Here is a 19,119-nt window from a genome sequence, read left to right as displayed (position 1 = left end):
TATATACAATTTCTTCAGGTAACTTATTTTCTCGTCCGTATTTCATATCTGAAATCATTTTTATTTCTGTGCCTTCTCGAGAAATATGAAATTCTTGAAGGAGTCAGGCGCAACATGTGCTGTTTACAGTGGTTCCTGAGGGGGAAGAAATGGTCCTTACAGTAAGTGCACCATTATAGAGGTGCGAGTGATGTAATGCTCCATAAGAGGGTGCTGATTGTGGCCCCAACTTCCCATCAGGAGCAATAATACCCAGCAAATATTTGGTTCCATCGAGGATAATTGAAGGAAGACGGAGTCTGGCGTCGTTACAGAAAACTGCGGCTCCTTGATGGAGGACTCCGCCAATATTGACTCTGCTGATGGAAAGCCCAAGATGTTGACACTTTTATTCTCGCCTTTTATTCTTCTTCGCTCTCTGACGACCGCGTTTCACGTCATCTATTTTTTATATTACTGCAGGTATACATTTTTCATCGTTTATACATTTATTCATGCGTATACAGCCTAGATAATATCAAAAACTTTTTAGTTATAGGGAAATAAATATCCGATAAGGGAAGCCAAATACACAACGTAATCAAAAGAATCACAGTAGTAGACCTACTGAACATCATACTGCAGTAGGCCTACCAGTCCATGCTGGTCATATCCTGCAGTAGGCCTACTTCAGTGCCTGATGTAGGCTTTATGTGCCTTGTTACATTAGGCATGTCTCTTAATACAGTTAGACTACAACTCCATGATAGGCAGGAACTGTCGCAGTAGGCCTACTTCCCAATTCGATGCAGGCCCTGTTAGGTGGGCCCTGCTGCCTACTAGCTCATGCTAGGTGGGCCCTGCTGCCTACTAGCTCATGCTAGGTGGGCCCTGCTGCCTACTAGCTCATGCTAGGTGGGCCCTGCTGCCTACTAGCTCATGCTAGGTGGGCCCTGCTGCCTACTAGCTCATGCTAGGCGAGTCTGCCTACTAGCTCATGCTAGGGGAGTCTGCCTACTAGCTCATGCTAGGGGAGTCCTACTGCCTACTAGCTCATACTAGGTGGATCCTGCTGCCTACTAGCTCATGCTAGGCGAGTTCTACTACCTACTAGCTCATGCTAGGTGAATCCTACTGCCTACTAGCTCATGCTAGGCGAGTCCTACCTACTAGCTCATGCTAGGTGAGTCCTACTGCCTACTAACTCATGCTAGGCGAGTCCTACTACCTACTAGCTCATACTAGGTGGACCCTGCTGCCTACTAGCTCATGCTAGGCGAGTCCTACCTACTAGCTCATGATAGGCGAGTCCTACTGCCTACTAGTTCATGCTAGGTGGACCCTGCTGCCTACTAGCTCATGCTAGGTGAGTCCTACTGCCTACAAGCTCATGCTAGGTGGACTCTGCTGCCTACTAGCTCATGCTAGGTGGACCCTGCTGCCTACTAGCTCATGCTAGGTGAGTCCTACTGCCTACTAGCTCATGCTAGGTGGACCCTGCTGCCTACTAGCTCGTTAGGTGGGCCCTGCTGCCTACTAGCTCATGCTAGGTGGACCCTGCTGCCTACTAGCGCGTTAGGTGGGCCCTGCTGCCTACTAGTTCATGCTAGGTGGACCCTGCTGCCTACTAGCTCATGCTAGGTGAGTCCTACTGCCTACTAGCTCATGCTAGGTGGGTCCTGCTGTTACTAGCTCATGCTAGGTGGGCCCTAATGACTACTAGCTCATGCTAGGTGGGCCCTAATGTCTACTAGCTCATGCTAGGTGGGCCCTAATGTCTACTAGCTCATGCTAGGTGGGCCCTACTGTCTACTAGCTCATGTTAGGTGGGCCCTGCTGTTACTAGCTCATGTTAGCTGAGCCCTGCTGTCTACTAGCTCATGTTAGGTGGGCCCTGCTGTTACTAGCTCATGCTAGGTGGGCCCTAATGTCTACTAGCTCATGCTAGGTGGGCCCTACTGTCTAGTAGCTCATGCTAGGTGGGCACTACTGCCTACTAGCTCATGCTAGGTAAGTCCTACTGCCTACTAGTTCATGTTAGGTGGGCGCTACTGCCTACTAGCTCATGCTAGGTGGGTCCTACTGTCTACTAGCTCATGCTAGGTGGGTCCTACTGCCTACTAGCTCATGCTGGGTGGGTCCTACTGTCTACTAGCTCATGCTAGGTGGGTCCTACTGCCTACTAGCAGCAAATAGGTACCTGGGTGTTAGTCGACTGGTGTGGGTCGCATCCTGGGGGACAAGATTAAGGACCCCAATGGAAATAAGTTAGACAGTCCTCGATGACGCACCGACTTTCTTGGGTTATCCTGGGTGGCTAACCCTCCGGGGTTAAAAATCCGAACGAAATCTTATCTTATCTTATTAGCTCATGCTAGGTGGGTCCTACTGCCTACCAGCTAATATCGTCGAAAATTACGTGGATGTGGAAGCGGAGGATGATACTCTTCGGAGGCGGTGTTCTTTATTTGGGTTCTCGGTACACAGGCAGTGTGTTTAATTAAGTGCCCGCCCGGGTCTGGAGGGCCATGCCCAGGAGAGAGTAATAGAGTAGGCCTTGTTGACTGAGTGGACTCGGCAGCCAGAATGAGACAGGGTAAGCGTGGTGCGGGTTGAGCTGGTTAGGCCTATATGGTGGCAGCACCCGCATGGCGCGAAGTATGAACCTAGCTGGGATACCTAAGAACATAAGAAAGAAGGAACACTGCAGCAGGCCTACTGGCCCATGCGAGGTAGGTCCAAATCTCTTACCGGCTTAAGCCAATGACCCAACCTAGTCAGATCAGGCCACATTCACTTAAGGAAGGAGCACGGCATCAGGCCTAGTAGCACAAACCATACCACGGGCGGGGATAAAACCCGCGATCAGAGAGTCTCAAAACTCTCTGATCGCGGGGTCTATCCCCGCCCATGGTATGGTTTCTTTGCAATCGTGTCATTACGATCTGTAATGACACGTCCAACTCACACCCACTCGTGTATTTATCTAAACTATTTTTAAAACTACACAATGTTTTAGCTTCTATGACGGTACTCGGAAGTTTGTTCCACTCATCCACAACTCTATTACCAAACCAGTGCTTTCCTATATAAGTATGTTTATGGAGCAACTAGCAATGTGAACAGACTGACTGATGTTGTAGTGGCAAGGCTTAGGCTTGGTTACAAGTACTTCTGGCAGTTTGGGAGACACACAGATGATGATCAAACTAAATGTAAATTATGTGATCAGGCATATGGTCACTCTCTTGAACACTATGTGCTTAATTGTCCACTTATTGAGGAATACAGAGACAGACAGTATAATAACCTATGTGACATGTCAAGATATCTTATTAATGAAAATAAGATACCAGATATACTAAGCAAATTTCCTAAATTTGCTTGTAACAGATAAGTGAACTATAGATATGTAGATATAAATCCATATGTATTCCTGTTAACCCTTTGGGGCCTAGTTCCTAGGCCTTTTGTGTATCCACATGCTCTCGCGCTACCGTCCACAGGATGGATATGGGGTGCACAATAAACTAGCCACTTCGGTGGCAAAATCTAAATCTTGGCTAGATATTTTTAGCATGCTGTTTATATCCCCTTTATTTATTCCTGTTTTCCATGTATACACCTCAATCATATCCCCCCTAATTCTACGCCTTTCGAGAGAGTGCAGATTCAGGGCCCTCAGTCTTTCCTCATAAGGAAGATTTCTGCTACATGGGATCAACTTTGTCATCCTCCTTTGTACATTCTCCAGTGCATTTATATCCATTCTGTAATGCGGTGACCAAAACTGTGCAGCATAATCTAAATGAGGCCCAACGAAGGATATACAGAGTTGAGCAACATGAGGACTCCTATTATTTGTGCTTCTTGATGTGAAGCCAAGGATTCTGTTCGCTTTATTGCAAACACTTACGCACTGTTGTCTTTGTTTTAGATTACTACTAACCAGAACTCCCAAATGCTTTTCACAGTCAGTAATATTAAGATCTACATTATTTAGTACTTTGGAGTAATGAAGCAACCTTCACTGTCGCCTGTAACCGTGGAGGGCATGTGTACTGGCCCAGAGGAAGTGGGACCACCAAACTCGCTTATGGTTTGGGGGTTCTTCAGTGCTCAGAGTGTTGGTGAACTCATTGTGCTTCCCAAAAACCAGTTTATGAACCAGTATAATTACCTAGAGTTATTGTGTGACAATTTACCTGAGGCGTTTGACAAGTGTGGGGCTACGGTTTTTATGCAGGACGGTGCACCGTGTCATACCACCAGATATGGAGTTCAGTGGCTTAAGGACTGTGAAGTGAGGTTCTTTAATCACTGGCCAGGCAATTCCCCAGACCTAAACCCTATTAAGAACCTCTGGTCAATAGTGAAACGAAGTTTACTGGGCAAGGATATCAGTTCCATCCCGCGGCTGGAGGCTGCTCTATGAGACATGGAATAATATACCTCCCCAAACCCCCAAGAATTTGGGTCTTCCTACACGGCTGAGGGACGTGATAAAGCATAAAGGACGCAGCACCAAGTATTAAAACCTTAGTAAGTGTGCAAATAGTTATATTATAATCTTTCATGGTACGTGTGTTTCGGTACGTGTGTGGGGGAGGGGTGGCATAATCTCGGGATTAGCACTGTATTTGCCTTGTTACGTACGCTTAGGCATTGCTGTCTTAGTTTAAGGTTGATGCTTACCACAACCCCCAAGTCCTTTTTGCATTCTGTACAGCTAAGTTCTACATCGTTTGTTTATTTATCTGCGTTGAACTGCATCTGCCACTTTTCTGACCACGAATTGAGTCTAAATCCTCTTGAAATTCTGTGACATCTACGTCTGAATCGATTATCCTACCTACTAGTTCATGCTAGGTGGGTCTAGCATGAACTAGTGGGTCTTACTACTTACTAGTTCATGCTAGGTGGGACGTTAATCTTAGCTAAACGTAGCAAGCTGCTCACCCTAACTCTCTAACCCTCATAGAGATGGAAGTGGCTGCATACTGTTCCTTTATCAAAGTTTGTTGCCCGGGCTGTAACACACGTGCAGTGCAAACTCGCCGAAACACAACAATATACCTCACTTCTCACTGTTGTAGCTTGTATGAGCGTAGAAAATACTGTAACAGATGACACAGGAAGATACAGGCTAATCACATTTATACTATGATCGTTAAGTGATACAAGGTGAGACCAGGAGCCATGAATTGACCCCTGTAAACATGACAAGGCGAGTACAGTGTAAATCACAGAAATAGGGGAATATTTTCTTAGTGAATATTTGTAAATGTTTGGAAATTTATTATAGGATCATTTTTTTTTATCATTTACATTTTTTCTCTGTATTCTAGTTGTTACAGGATTGCAGATTGATCAATATTATTTTGTGTTGCTAAGCGATTATTGTTCTTGCAGGTCACTTCTTGGGCAACCACACGGTGTTGGACGTGGTGCGCTCTGCTGGTCTGTCCGTGCAACACGTAGCTCCTGAGACCAGGATAAAGAGGTATGTAAGGATATCAAGTGTCCCTCCCACACACGTCTCACCCTGGTCTGGGACCACCCATCCCACACACGTCTCACTCTGGTCTGGGACCACCCATCCCACACACGTCTCACCCTGGTCTGGGACCACCCATCCCACACACGTCTCTGGTCTGGGACCACCCATTCCACACACGTCTCACCCTGGTCTAGGACCACCCATCCCACACACGTCTCACTCTGGTCTGGGACCACCCATCCCACACACGTCTCACTCTGGTCTGGGACCACCCATCCCACACACGTCTCACTCTGGTCTGGGACCACCCATCCCACACACGTCTCACCCTGGTCTGGGACCACCCATCCCACACACGTCTCTGGTCTGGGACCACCCATTCCACACGTCTCACCCTGGTCTAGGACCACCCATCCCACACACGTCTCACTCTGGTCTGGGACCACCCATCCCACACACGTCTCACTCTGGTCTGGGACCACCCATCCCACACACGTCTCACCCTGGTCTGGGACCACCCATCCCACACACGTCTCACTCTGGTCTGGGACCACCCATCCCACACACGTCTCACTCTGGTCTGGGACCACCCATCCCACACACGTCTCACTCTGGTCTGGGACCACCCATCCCACACACGTCTCACTCTGGTCTGGGACCACCCATCCCACACACGTCTCACTCTGGTCTGGGACCACCCATCCCACACACGTCTCACTCTGGTCTGGGACCACCCATCCCACACACGTCTCACTCTGGTCTGGGACCACCCATCCCACACACGTCTCACCCTGGTCTGGGACCACCCATCCCACACGCGTCTCACTCTGGTCTGGGACCACCCATCCCACACACGTCTCACCCTGGTCTGGGACCACCCATCCCACACACGTCTCACTCTGGTCTGGGATCACCCATCCCACACACGTCTCACTCTGGTCTGGGACCACCCATCCCACACACGTCTCACTCTGGTTTGGGACCACCCATCCCACACACGTCTCACTCTGGTCTGGGACCACCCATCCCACACACGTCTCACCCTGGTCTGGGACCACCCATCCCACACGCGTCTCACCCTGGTCTGGGACCACCCATCTCTCACACGTCTCACCCTGGTCTGGGACCACACATTCCACACACGTCTCACCCTGTTCTGTTACCACCCATCCCACACACGTCTCACTCTGGTCTGGGACCACCCATCCCACACACGTCTCGCCCTGGCCTGGGACCACCCATCCCACACACGTCTCACCCTGGTCTAGGACCACCCATCCCACACACGTCTCACCCTGGTCTGGGACCACCCATCCCACACGCGTCTCACCCTGGTCTAGGACCACCCATCCCACACACGTCTCACTCTGGTCTGGGACCACCCATCCCACACACGTCTCACCCTGGTCTGGGACCACCCATCTCACACACTGTCCCACCCTCTTGTGATCACATGCGCCCACTACTATACCTTCACGCATATTTCAAAACTCACTCATCCTTACTTCCCACTCATCCTTGCTTCCCACTCATCCTTGCTTCCCACTCATCCTTACTTCCCACTCATCCTTGCTTCCCACTCATCCTTACTTCCCACTCATCCTTGCTTCCCACTCATCCTTACTTCCCACTCATCCTTGCTTCCCACTCATCCTTACTTCCCACTCATCCTTACTTCCCACTCATCCTTACTTCCCACTCATCCTTGCTTCCCACTCATCCTTACTTCCCACTCATCCTTGCTTCACACTCATCCTTACTTCCCACTCATCCTTACTTCCCACTCATCCTTGCTTCTCAGTCATTCTTACGTCCCACTCATCCTTACTTCCCACTCATCCTTACTTCCCACTCATCCTTACTTCCCACTCATCCTTACTTCCCACTCATCCTTACGTCCCACTCATCCTTACTTCCCACTCATCCTTACTTCCCACTCATCCTTACTTCCCACTCATCCTTACGCCCCACTCATCCTTACGCCCCACTCATCCTTACGCCCCACTCATCCTTACGCCCCACTCATCCTTACGTCCCACTCATCCTTACTTCCCACTCATCCTTACGCCCCACTCATCCTTACGCCCCACTCATCCTTACGCCCCACTCATCCTTACGCCCCACTCATCCTTACGTCCCACTCATCCTTACTTCCCACTCATCCTTACTTCCCACTCATCCTTACGCCCCACTCATCCTTACGCCCCACTCATCCTTACGCCCCACTCATCCTTACGCCCCACTCATCCTTACGCCCCACTCATCCTTACGCCCCACTCATCCTTACTTCCCACTCATCCTTACTTCCCACTCATCCTTACTTCCCACTCATCCTTACTTCCCACTCATCCTTACTTCCCACTCATCCTTACTTCCCAGTCATCCTTACGTCCCACTCATCCTTACGCCCCACTCATCCTTACTTCCCACTCATCCTTACTTCCCACTCATCCTTACTTCCCAGTCATCCTTACGTCCCACTCATCCTTACGTCCCACTCATCCTCACCATCTCATCTAAAAAGAGGATCATGTTGCTATTTAATTGCCGAGATCCTCCGTATTTAGATTCCAGTACTAAGGCCATACTTCATACGTATTCAGTGCTCTCTCAGTCGGATCAGGATCCTAGACTTTTTTTTTACATACATTTAGCTCCCTTACAAACAGCTTAATACAATTTTTCGTAAATTCTGTTGAAAAAGTCCACCGAAAATTGAAGAGCACGTGGTATGAAGGCGTCTCCAGGCAGTGTTCAGTTGTGGACGCACTTGTTCAGTCGCGTTTCCGAGAAAAATAGCACAAGTTTGAAGCTTTTAAGAGAGCTCCCCTCAAGGAAGGTTCCTTGATGTTGGTGAGGGGCTCTTGATTTAGGGAATTGGATCTGTGCTCCAGTTCACCGAATTAAGCCTGAATGCCTTCCACATCCCCCCCCAGGCGCTGTATAATCCTCCGGGTTTAGTACTCCCCCCTTGATTATAATAATAATTTTAAGAGAGCTGACTGCAGCTCAGTTTACAGGTTTGAAGCTCATCTCATTCCTCAGTTCACCTCAAAGGCTAGTCCTACCTAAGGTCTACTACCACTCCCTAGAATGTTACTTGCCTGTCTCATTCCTCAGTTCACCTCAAAGGCTAGTCCTACCTAAGGTCTACTACCACTCCCTAGAATGCTACTTGCCTGTCTAACACCTAAGTACAGTACGTGTTTATTCCCCAATTGTCATGAGCAGCAGGTGCAAGGACACTTGCTCATACATCTCGCCCTGTCCAGAATGCGACCCACAGTAGTCCACTAACACTTTGGTAACTATTTACTGACGGGTTTTTCAAGTTGCCTGATAAAACTGGCTGTGGTACCCACATTTTACCGAGTGCTGCTAGCAGCGACAGCCTTACTAATGAAGGCCTGCTCTGGCTTAGGACCGAGGGGGGCGGTGACCCCACGGGATCCAGCACTGGTAACCTACATATAACAGGTCGTTGGCGCAGCCACAGAAGTGGAGCTAAAAAAAACGCAAGACTTTTTTTCAATTAATATCTAATTCTCACTATTACATTGACCATTGTCTACGAAAGCAAGATAGTTTTAGGAAACGTCTCACATACATACTGAAAATAATATGTTTAAAGACGATTTCTTTGATTTTTGAGCATATAATTATTAAATGTTCCCCAAATTTCGATTTTGGCTTAAGCTTTCCCTAGATCGAAATCCTGTCTTAAGCTTCCCTAGACTGAAGTCCTGGCTGCTCTACAGAAACAAGTTGTGCTAGATGAACTGGGTGGACAGGAGAGACTCCCATATGTCTTTTGCCTTGGTTCACATTATTCATTTTGCATCAATTCACAGTAATATTTCGCCATGAATATACTGAAGGGAAACTCTGCTCGCCAGACACAAGCGTCGACGCGGCCACCGGGGAGGGATAGTGCCAGAACCGTCAGTGCTGAAGGACTTTAGAACTTCTAGTACCCTGGACGCTGAGCAACAGCACGACCCAGCCTTTGCCAAGTGAGTCAGTCAACGATAACCTGTACTAGGTATACACACACACACACACACACACACACACACACACACACACACACACACACACACACACACACACACACACACACACACACACACACACACACACACACACACACACACACACACACACACACACACACACACACGCGCGCGCGCACGCGGAGCAGGGAGAGAGAGAGAGAGGACCTAGTAGCACTCGGTGGAAGAGGCGGGGCCAGGAGCTGAGTCTCGACCCCTGCAACCATAATTAGATGAGTACACACACACAATGTGGAAGAGGCGGGGCCAGGAGCTTGGACTCGACCCCTGCAGCCTAAACTAGGTGAGTACACACACAGACACACACAGACACACACAGACACACACAGACACACACACACACACACACACACACACACACACACACACACACACACACACACATGAACGATACCAAACAGACTTTTACAGAGACAACGTTTCGCTCAAAGTTCTAATGCGACTGAAACGTTGTCATAAAATCCTCTCTATAACGTGTCTTAATATATATGTCGAATTTACGTTGGTTGATGTATATCAGTGATATTATATAACGTAAAGTATGTTAATAAAGCGAGCTATGAAGCTCATAGTATTTTATTGAGATGTTTCGCCCACCAGGAGCTTTATAAATTCTCACAGACTTGATATAATCCCTGGTGGGCGAAACATCTCAATAAAAACGTCATAAACCTCATATTGTTCTTATTACCATATGTTGTTTAGTGCATGCTTACTGGCCCACGCTAGGCAAGTCCTTCTCACACCCATTTATTCACATTCGTGTATTTGTCCAACATATTTTTCAAGTTATACATCAAGTTTGACTTAACAATACATTATCTCAGTATTTCTGTGTTTTGTAACGTCTGTTAGAGTTCATGTAATGACTCTAATAGGTCATGTTGACACGAAGGATAATCGAGGTTTGGGCAAATCAGAAACAGTGTGATAAAGCACTTACAATTACTACTTAAAACTAGTACAGTACTAATTTCATAATGAGCCTAGTTCATTTGGTAGGGTTTAAACCTTTTAAAACTAAACGAGGTGGGGACAGTATCGGGAGATATGATTCTAGGACTTTAGACTAATTGCGTGAATCTGTTCATATGATTCCTGAGTCAGAGAATTTTTCACAGTAAACGAGGAGGAAAAGATAATCCACTTCCATTTTAACAATATTGTTGGTGTAAATATGCAACTGGTGTAACAACTATCTAATGGTATACTGAGTGTCTGGTTGTGCACTTACCATATCTGGTATACTAATAATTGGTAGTGCACATCATCTTACTTGGTATACTGATAGTCAATAAATAACAAAAAAGGCACAATACCGTGACTGGAACGATACACAAATAACCCGCACATAAAAGAGAGAAGCTTACGACGACGTTTCGGTCCGACTTGGACCATTGACAAAGTCACACAGTGTGACTTTGTCAATGGTCCAAGTCGTAAGCTTCTCTCTTTTATGTGCGGGTTATTTGTGTATACTGATAGTCACTTCTAGTGCATTTTATCTTACCTAGTATACTGATAGTCAATTTAGTAGCGCGCCTCATTTTACCTGGTATACTTATTCTTTTGTTTTGTTCTTACAGCAGAATTCATTTAATCATAGTTGGGTGTTCTTGGTGTAGGTGAAGTAGAACTGATCGACCAGGCTCGCATTCACTTCATTGTCAACAATTAGACTAGAATGGTTATATTTTAATATCCTCTCTAGATATAGCATACCCGGGTATAATGGGTGAAGACTTGTCTAGAAGTATACCTCTAGGGTTAAATACTTCCCACTGTCATTTACCCCCGGCACTCCAGACTTGTCTACTCCACCTACAACCACTTGCCTGCTTTGTCATTGTCTACCAGAGATATCTGATGCTTCTACACATACCACTGACCAGTGTTTTCCACCACATGTACAGTTCGAAACATCTCTCTTCCTCACACTCGCTGCATCGTTAAAGTCTAAAACAATTATTCGCTCACTTGAAATTTCTTGAATATTCACGTAACACCTCCCAGAATCTTCTCTACGCTCCTCTCAGGCACGTAAAAACATAGTTACTGGAAAAATCTGTTAAATGTGAACACTGGGTGTCGACATTGGACAGAGGGATGTTTAGCTGTAGTTCCACTTCCTGTCTGACACAGATCTAGCTTCTTTATTAGTGTTAAGTAGGACAAGTGCAACTAATGCGACATTTTATTGTGGCAACGTTTCGCTCTCCAGCTTTATCAAGCCATTACGTAACGGCTTGATAAAGCTCCTGGAGAGCGAAACGTTGCTACAATAAAATGTCACATTAGTTGCACTTGTGTCCTTTTACTTAACATATTGTCGGTAATTCTACCAACATTAATACATTCTTAATTAGTGTTGTGACAACTGATTCCTATGTGGGAAGGTATCCAGACAATTAAATACGAAAGCCTTTGTCCCAAACTCTTACCAGGTCATTTTTAATGTCTATTCTTATGTTTCTGTTGTCTGTTTTGTAAGTAGAACCATCAAGTGCTTGAAGAGCACACACTTTGAATCACAGATTACCCCTTCTCCTGTGTTTTTAAATATGTTGGTAGAGTTTCAGTGATGGTAGTTCTGTTAGCTCTTTGAATACCAGTCTCTAAGTCGGTAAACCATAACGAAATCGCCCGCCAAGTGATTGTTGCAGCACGCCCGCCCAGCCAGGTTGATCAGGTGAGCAACCAGGAAGCCTAGTGTAGGACCCAGCTTCTGAGGCGGTGGCCCCTGAAACCATCTACAGGTAAACTACAGGTATCTTTTCAAGGCAGGTTTCTACCCAGTCATACTGATATGCCAATCATAATCACTCTTGCAATCACTAAGTCACTGTCTGGTCACCTTCACCTCCACCGGTTCCCATAAATATAATGTGGGTCAACAATATGGTGGTGGTGTGTAGTTGTAGGTGTGTGTATGGGAGGGGGAGAGAGAGCGGTGGCGTCTCACCTTCCTCACTCAGTAGTATCCTGGACGACCAGCAGCTAGGATGTGAACGCTGAGAAGTATATGTATCTCTGATTCTATTCAGGGAGAATTTACTTTAATGCTTATTTGAGGGATTAAAGTATTCTTGACTGGTGGTGAAAAAGTTTATATGCACCATTAATCGACTTCATGTAGTCGATAGGCTTTAAACTTAGTGCCCGAAATACATTGCATAACTAGGGACTTTCACCTTGTAAGAAAACGCCCGTAAAAAAAAAAGAAGGTAAAATACGCGAATCGTTGGAAATGTTTTTATTTTACTTTCATAACCTCTCAACCAACCAAGGGCGGAGTGTATTGGGTTGGAAGGTGAGCACACGGCGTCTCGCCCACCTTAGTGCTGCTTGTGAATGTTGAGCTATAGCTCCTAGATCTGTTGACGAATTGAGCTACAGTTCCTCTGCCTATTGAAGGTTTTGATGTATAGCAACAAGGGCTTTGGTTATATGATACGGTGGATACCTGTCTCAGATCAGGCAGATACCTAGTATTATAGTGTTTAACATGGTTCAGCTGTGTTTCAGGTCTCTTAGTCCGTGAAATGGATGCATGCACAGTATGAGCATTGAAAAAATACAAATTTTAGAGATGCAAGTTTCACTGTTCAGGCATTATTTGCATGGTCACAACAAACTTCTGTGCAAAATTTCAGACCATTTTATGCCCATTTAACTTGCAGCATCACGATCGACTTTTCGTCAGATCATGCACCATTGAAAACAATTAATTATAATTTATTGGTTGTCAAGATAATCAGGTGTATATGGTTTATATCATTTTTGGTTGTGAATGTATAATCAAATGTACATGGGTTATATCAATTATCAACTATTTAATTTTAAACTACAAGTTATAAGTGAAGTCTTTCTTGGTGCGGAACTTCGGCATCACTTTCCAGGAAAATATTCTTTACCTGTTATATCCATCAATTGCCTTCTGTCCACTCACTTCAGTGCAAACTTTAGTCCCTCTCTTAACAGCTTGAGAGTTGTTTGGCCTCTTGGGCACCTCATGGAGTCTCAGTAATTTTCAGAACCTGTTGATCTGATAGAGAAGCAATGAAAGAAGGCTAAGTTTTGAGTTCAGTCTTCCAGTCAATCATGGAATGGTAGTTCTTTGCTTGCCACTTTAGTTTGGGAATCACTACTTTTCTTGAGTTGACAATAGGAGCCACATTGTCATTCTCTTCCTCTTCACTGTCATCCTCATCATCAGTGTAGATTAACGAGTCCTCGTCAACAGCAACAGCAGATTATTCTCTATCCTCATCAGAGCTCTCGGTACTCTTCTTCTGTCTGTTGATTCTCTTCTCTATTTTTTCTTATCATTGAGACAGCTTTGTTTCTGTCATGTCTTTATCAGTCTGATATGTGTGAGCAAAGTAGGAATTTCTTTGGACAGTCTTCTTTACTATCTTCTTTTCTTCACTGTTAAGATGTCTCATAAATTGCAGTGACTGAAAAACGTTCTTGGAACCGTGTGTGACATAAGGGTGCAGCTTGATGTGGAACCACATTGGAGCACTGAACTTTAAAATCATAATGACGACTCTTTTTCAGCTCCTGACTGGGTCTTGATGTTGCCACATACAGCCTAAGGATCCTACTCCATAAAGTATTCCACCTTGACACACGGTGGACCTGGTTGAAGAGCAGCCAAGTCATCGTCACCCACATCTGTAATCACTCCTTTGCAAATCCTGTACAAGTATTTCTGGTCCTAGGACAGATCCTCTGCCACCTTGTTATTCAGAGCAGGGAAATAAATGAAATTGACTGGTTGGAAAGAAACAACTGGCAGCTCAGACAGAGGATCCTTGATTGCTTGCCAATGGGACCTCTCCAATGCTCAGGACCACTTGGCTTACTGTCATAGTGGTAGAAAAGAGCCCGGAATGACATCTCATTTCCATGAAGCTGACATGAAACAGTGGACCGGATGACCTTAGCTGCTATCTTGATAATCACTGAAACATCAGTAAACTTTCCTTCATCACATTGATATTGCCTCAGTTCCTTAACATATCGCCTTTGGACGAAAGTTTGTTCATTGGAATAACACTGGCATGGCCAAACAATGCATGTTCTGTGGCTTTACTCGTTGACATTGTAGCCCCTCTCGGTAGTAAATTACTATACAAGTAATCAGTGTCTGAAAAGAGAGAAAGTTAGTTAATGTTTATAAATATGTACTGCAAAGTACATACATACAGTACATAAAACACTGCGCTGCGCTACTCAGTAATACAGACATATTCCAAAATTTCAGTCGCCAAGGATGTAGCTAAACCTCAACCAATAAACTTTATATTTGGCACTGAATCTAAAATGTATATAAAGAACAGTGCCTGAAGAGTGCAGCTTTAACCAAAATTTCAATGCTCCTTAATGCACAGTATTGTAATTTATTATTGAAAAAATATCTTTAGTGTTTGTGTTGAGCTCGTTCTAGTTCCTGGCCTTTTTCTAATAGATATTTTTTCCTGTTTTGTTATTGTATTTATGAATTTTAATTATGAAATTTGTATTTGGTGTTTGATGTATTTCAAGGTGTGTTAATACATCAAATGTGGATACTGTAAATTAGATTTTGCCGCCGGAGCGACAAGATTATTGTGCATCGCATATCCATAATGTGGAGGGTAGCGCAAGAGCTTATGAATACACAAAAGACGTAGGAACTAAGCCCCAAAAGGGCTAACAGGAGTACATCTGTTGCAAGCAGATTTAGGTAATTTACTTAATATATCTGGTATCTTATTTTCATTTATTTAATCAGATATCTTGACATATCACATAGATTCTCTTCACTGACGCCTATATAAGCGCCAGTCTCCTTACCTGTGCTTCAGTCTCCCTACGATTCCCGTTGGGGAGGGTAACCTCTACCTGTTCGACAATGTTCGCACATCGTGTTAAAATCAAACCAGCCAGTGGTGTTATAAATGATTCCACTAAACTATTACTTGCTGCCGCTATGAGGACCTGCCTACATCTCAAATTCACAGCGATTCACTCACTCAAGGATTCCTTTATTGTCGTTTGCACCGACGACAATGAAGCAGCTAAACTTATGGACGACACTGCAATGAACACATTACGGGACCGTCAATTCATCATATCACCGTCTCCCTCCTTGCTGGCGAAACGTTCAGTTTTTGTTAAACAATTGGATAAGATAATCACATCTATTCCAACGGATGAACTGAAGACCTCTATCGAAGACCAAAACACCTGGGCCTCTGTAGACACCATCACACGAATTCCCAATGCCTCATCTATGATCAAAATCACCTTTTCAAACATAGATATGGCTACCCAAGCACTCGCTAATGGACTAGCTATCTCATATTACCACATACATCCACGCCACATTGAACCTGAACGTTTTGCCCATGTCTCTCCCTGTTGGAACTGTTACTCTTATCAACATTCAACAAAGGACTGCCCCATTAAAGACAAAAAGTTCTGTTCTACCTGTGGAAAAGGTCATAACTTCAAAGCCTGCACCACCACCAATGCCACTCCAACATGTCTTAACTGCAAGGGTACTCATCATACCCTTGCAGCTAAATGCCCACTACGAAAAGAAGTAATGTCGAAAAAAATTAAAGAAGAAACCAAGAAGAATAGTCCCAAATCGCCGACATACACCGCCATTTCAAAACTCCAGTCGGACACCACCAGAATTCTACAAGCCACACAGCAGTCATCTCTATCCAGCAATTCCCTTTCTGCACTCCCTGACGCTGCTCCCTCTAAGGTGTTGTACTGCATGATGTATGCACACCTTGCAAATGCAGCAAACCCAGGCACATTCAACACTACAATTAACGAACTATTCCGTCTTAACAACATGCCGTCATTCAACTTTCCTGACTCGCCAACATCACAGGACTTCCTCAAGATTATCCCAAACATCGCTAACTTCACATCAACTTCAGGCCCAAATCCTAACTCTGCCCCAAAAAACACTCCTGAACCACGCCCAGTGACCACTGCCACCTCTCAACAACCACCAACAACCAGCCAGACCGCAAATACTCTAGACTCCCAGCCTCCTCTTGACACAATCACTGTAGAAACAATTGAACAAGAATTTCCTGACGAATCCCCCGACGAAGCAGATAGCGACGACTCCAGCACACCCTCTTGGGAAAACCTTACTTTCTACACCTCTCCCTCGAACGCTGACACCATGACCTGCTCTGAACTATACAAAGGCCTCGGTGATGGAACAGTCAAGTATGCCTGCGAATCACCTCTTCACTTCACACTCACGCAAGTTCTTGAGTTCATCAAGCCTCTTCGTTTCACTTTTTCCAACAAGACAACGCTATACCACCTCTCCAGGAGCAGCTTCAAGAAGTTTGCAAATGGCTCCATTGCAAACCTGCCTCCTCAACTACTAAAATAACCTCCCACATGTCTGATGCCCTCTCCTGCGACCTGGAAACTTCCAGCTCTCGAGACTCAAAGACCTCACCTACCACGAGACTGGTGGGTGAGACATATAGGCAACAGATGGGCGACTTTGTTCCGGGGCGTTTCGCCTACACAGTAGGCTTCTTCAGTACAGAAGGTGGGCGGGAGCAGTGGAGGTGTGGGGGCGGTGTGGTCGGTCCATCGCCCTTGAGGTCGTGGAATTTGGGGTTGTCGGTCCCTCAGCCTGGAGAAGTTCAGTTCCATACACAGCTTGCTCTCTTCCCGTTTTTTCTCCAAGTCTGTCCCACGATCGCCTTAGCTGCTGGGTCAAGCCCTGGCTCTATTTCTACGACTAAGAACACTCCTCTCCAGCGCTATTCTTCGTCTGTCCCGTCTTCCCCGCTCATCCCATTGGGATCTTACCTGCACTTGCTTGCTTGCTTACCTGTGCTTCAGAATCTCTACAACCACGGTGTTGTAAACACCACCTCCAAGGCTGAGGCACTGATTACCTCATCTTTTGTATATAGTTCTTCTGTTTTCTAATTATGTCCAAGAATTTGTATTGATAAAGCCACTGGATGGCGAAACGTTTACAATAAAGATAACCAGATGTTGCACAAGTGCCTTAACTTTCATCTCTGCAGGCAGGTCCTAAAGACGGTAGCTAAAGCTAACTTCGAGGAGTCATTTATTGCACAATTCACAGGCTTGATTTTCACACGATGCGACAGCATTGTGAAAAGGATGTGACGTTTGTAGAATATAAATAAGTGTCTCAATCTTCATAAATTTCCCACCCGGCGGGGTCGAAGGGAGGCTTCTTGAGTGTAGAGCAACTGTGTGATCGGCCAGAGCACGACGGACCAGGAGTAGTAGTGGTAGTGGTAGTAGCGGTAGTAGTAGTAGTAGTAGTGGTGGTAGTGGGGAACTAAGGAGGAGGAGGAGCCAGTCAAATATAAAGAAAGGGGAGCACTCCAAGGGAGCTAGGTGCCCACAGAGGGAGAGCAAGTGCACAGAGGTGGGAGAAAGGGGAATTGATGAAAAAATAATGAAGAAACAGAAACACACGACAGAAGAAAGAAAGATAAAAAAAAAGGAAAGAGGAAAGGGGAAGAGGGAGAAGAAGAAAAATGAGGAATCAGGTTAAGTCACGGGTGTTCTGAAGTTTGGAGCATTTTACAATGTAGTGGGAGAGGAAGGCATCTAGAGAGACGAAGCCAGGACTACGATTCATACAAGGAAAGTTGTGTATTAGAGAGGATTCAACAAGACGGCGACTGTTATACTGTATTATACTGCGTATGTTTTTATATTTCCATTGTCGGTATTTTATACCATTTATTTCCAGGCAAGAACCTTGGGTAGCTTTAAATATAGGTTGGACAGGTACATCTGTGAGTGTGGATGGGCTTGAGTCAGACCTGCCTAGCCTTTACCAGTAGACCAACTGCAGTGTTCATTCTTATATTCTCAAGTTTTTGTGCTGGGTAAAAGGACACAAGTGCAACTAATGCGACGTATTATTGTGGCAACGTTTCGCTCTCCAGGAGCTTTGTCACATTAGCTGCACTTGTGTCCTTTTACCTAACATATTGTCGGTAATTCTACCATCATGTTTTTATGTTTTGTTGTGTGTGTGTGTGTGTGTGTGTGTGTGTGTGTGTGTGTGTTTGTTTGTTTGCAGGTTCCTGTCGAAACAAGCGGCGGGGCACGGGGTTCACCGTGGGCTGCCTACCACCAGTGAACCCTCCAGGAAACATGCCCATTTTAATGACCTCTGGGTCAGAATAGATCCACAGCCTCCAGAGTAAGTTCTCTTTAAGGTTTTGTAAACACGTGACCTGTAGGTCAACATAGACCCTCAGGCCCCAGAGTAATGTAGATAAATGGTTCAGAGAACCGACGGGTTGATAAATTAGACACATGTGCAACATTTGTCCATCAGTCTTTTCAAGATAGATGGACTGATTACATCGACTCCAGACTGAGGGACTGATTACCTCAAACTCCTGATCTTCACCATTCTCCTCTGTATGTCCTAATGAAGCCACTGTGTGGCGAAACGTTTCCTCAATAAAGATACTCAAGTGTTGCACATGTGTCTAATTTTTCCCCAGGGTAAGTTCTCTCAAGTGATTT

The 19,119-nt window shown here is 45.4% G+C and overlaps 1 protein-coding gene across 1 annotated transcript in view; it reads left to right on the top strand.

Annotated features, from left to right (window-relative positions):
- LOC128704144 (metalloprotease TIKI2) overlaps positions 1 to 18,787 on the top strand; it is a gene marked incomplete at its 3' end in the record, with an annotated part of 74,424 nt that extends 55,637 nt beyond the window's left edge. Inside the window, 3 exon segments of the mRNA XM_070099006.1 lie at positions 5,392 to 5,482; positions 9,376 to 9,492; positions 18,665 to 18,787. Coding sequence (XP_069955107.1) covers positions 5,392 to 5,482; positions 9,376 to 9,492; positions 18,665 to 18,787 — 331 coding nt within the window.
- Positions 18,788 to 19,119: the final 332 nt, after the last annotated feature.

The sequence above is a fragment of the Cherax quadricarinatus genome, chromosome 66 (genome assembly GCF_038502225.1).
Source record: "Cherax quadricarinatus isolate ZL_2023a chromosome 66, ASM3850222v1, whole genome shotgun sequence".
NCBI lineage: Eukaryota > Metazoa > Arthropoda > Malacostraca > Decapoda > Parastacidae > Cherax > Cherax quadricarinatus.
The sequence above is the reverse complement of the archived record's forward strand: the minus strand, read 5'-3'. Positions and strand labels throughout refer to the sequence as shown.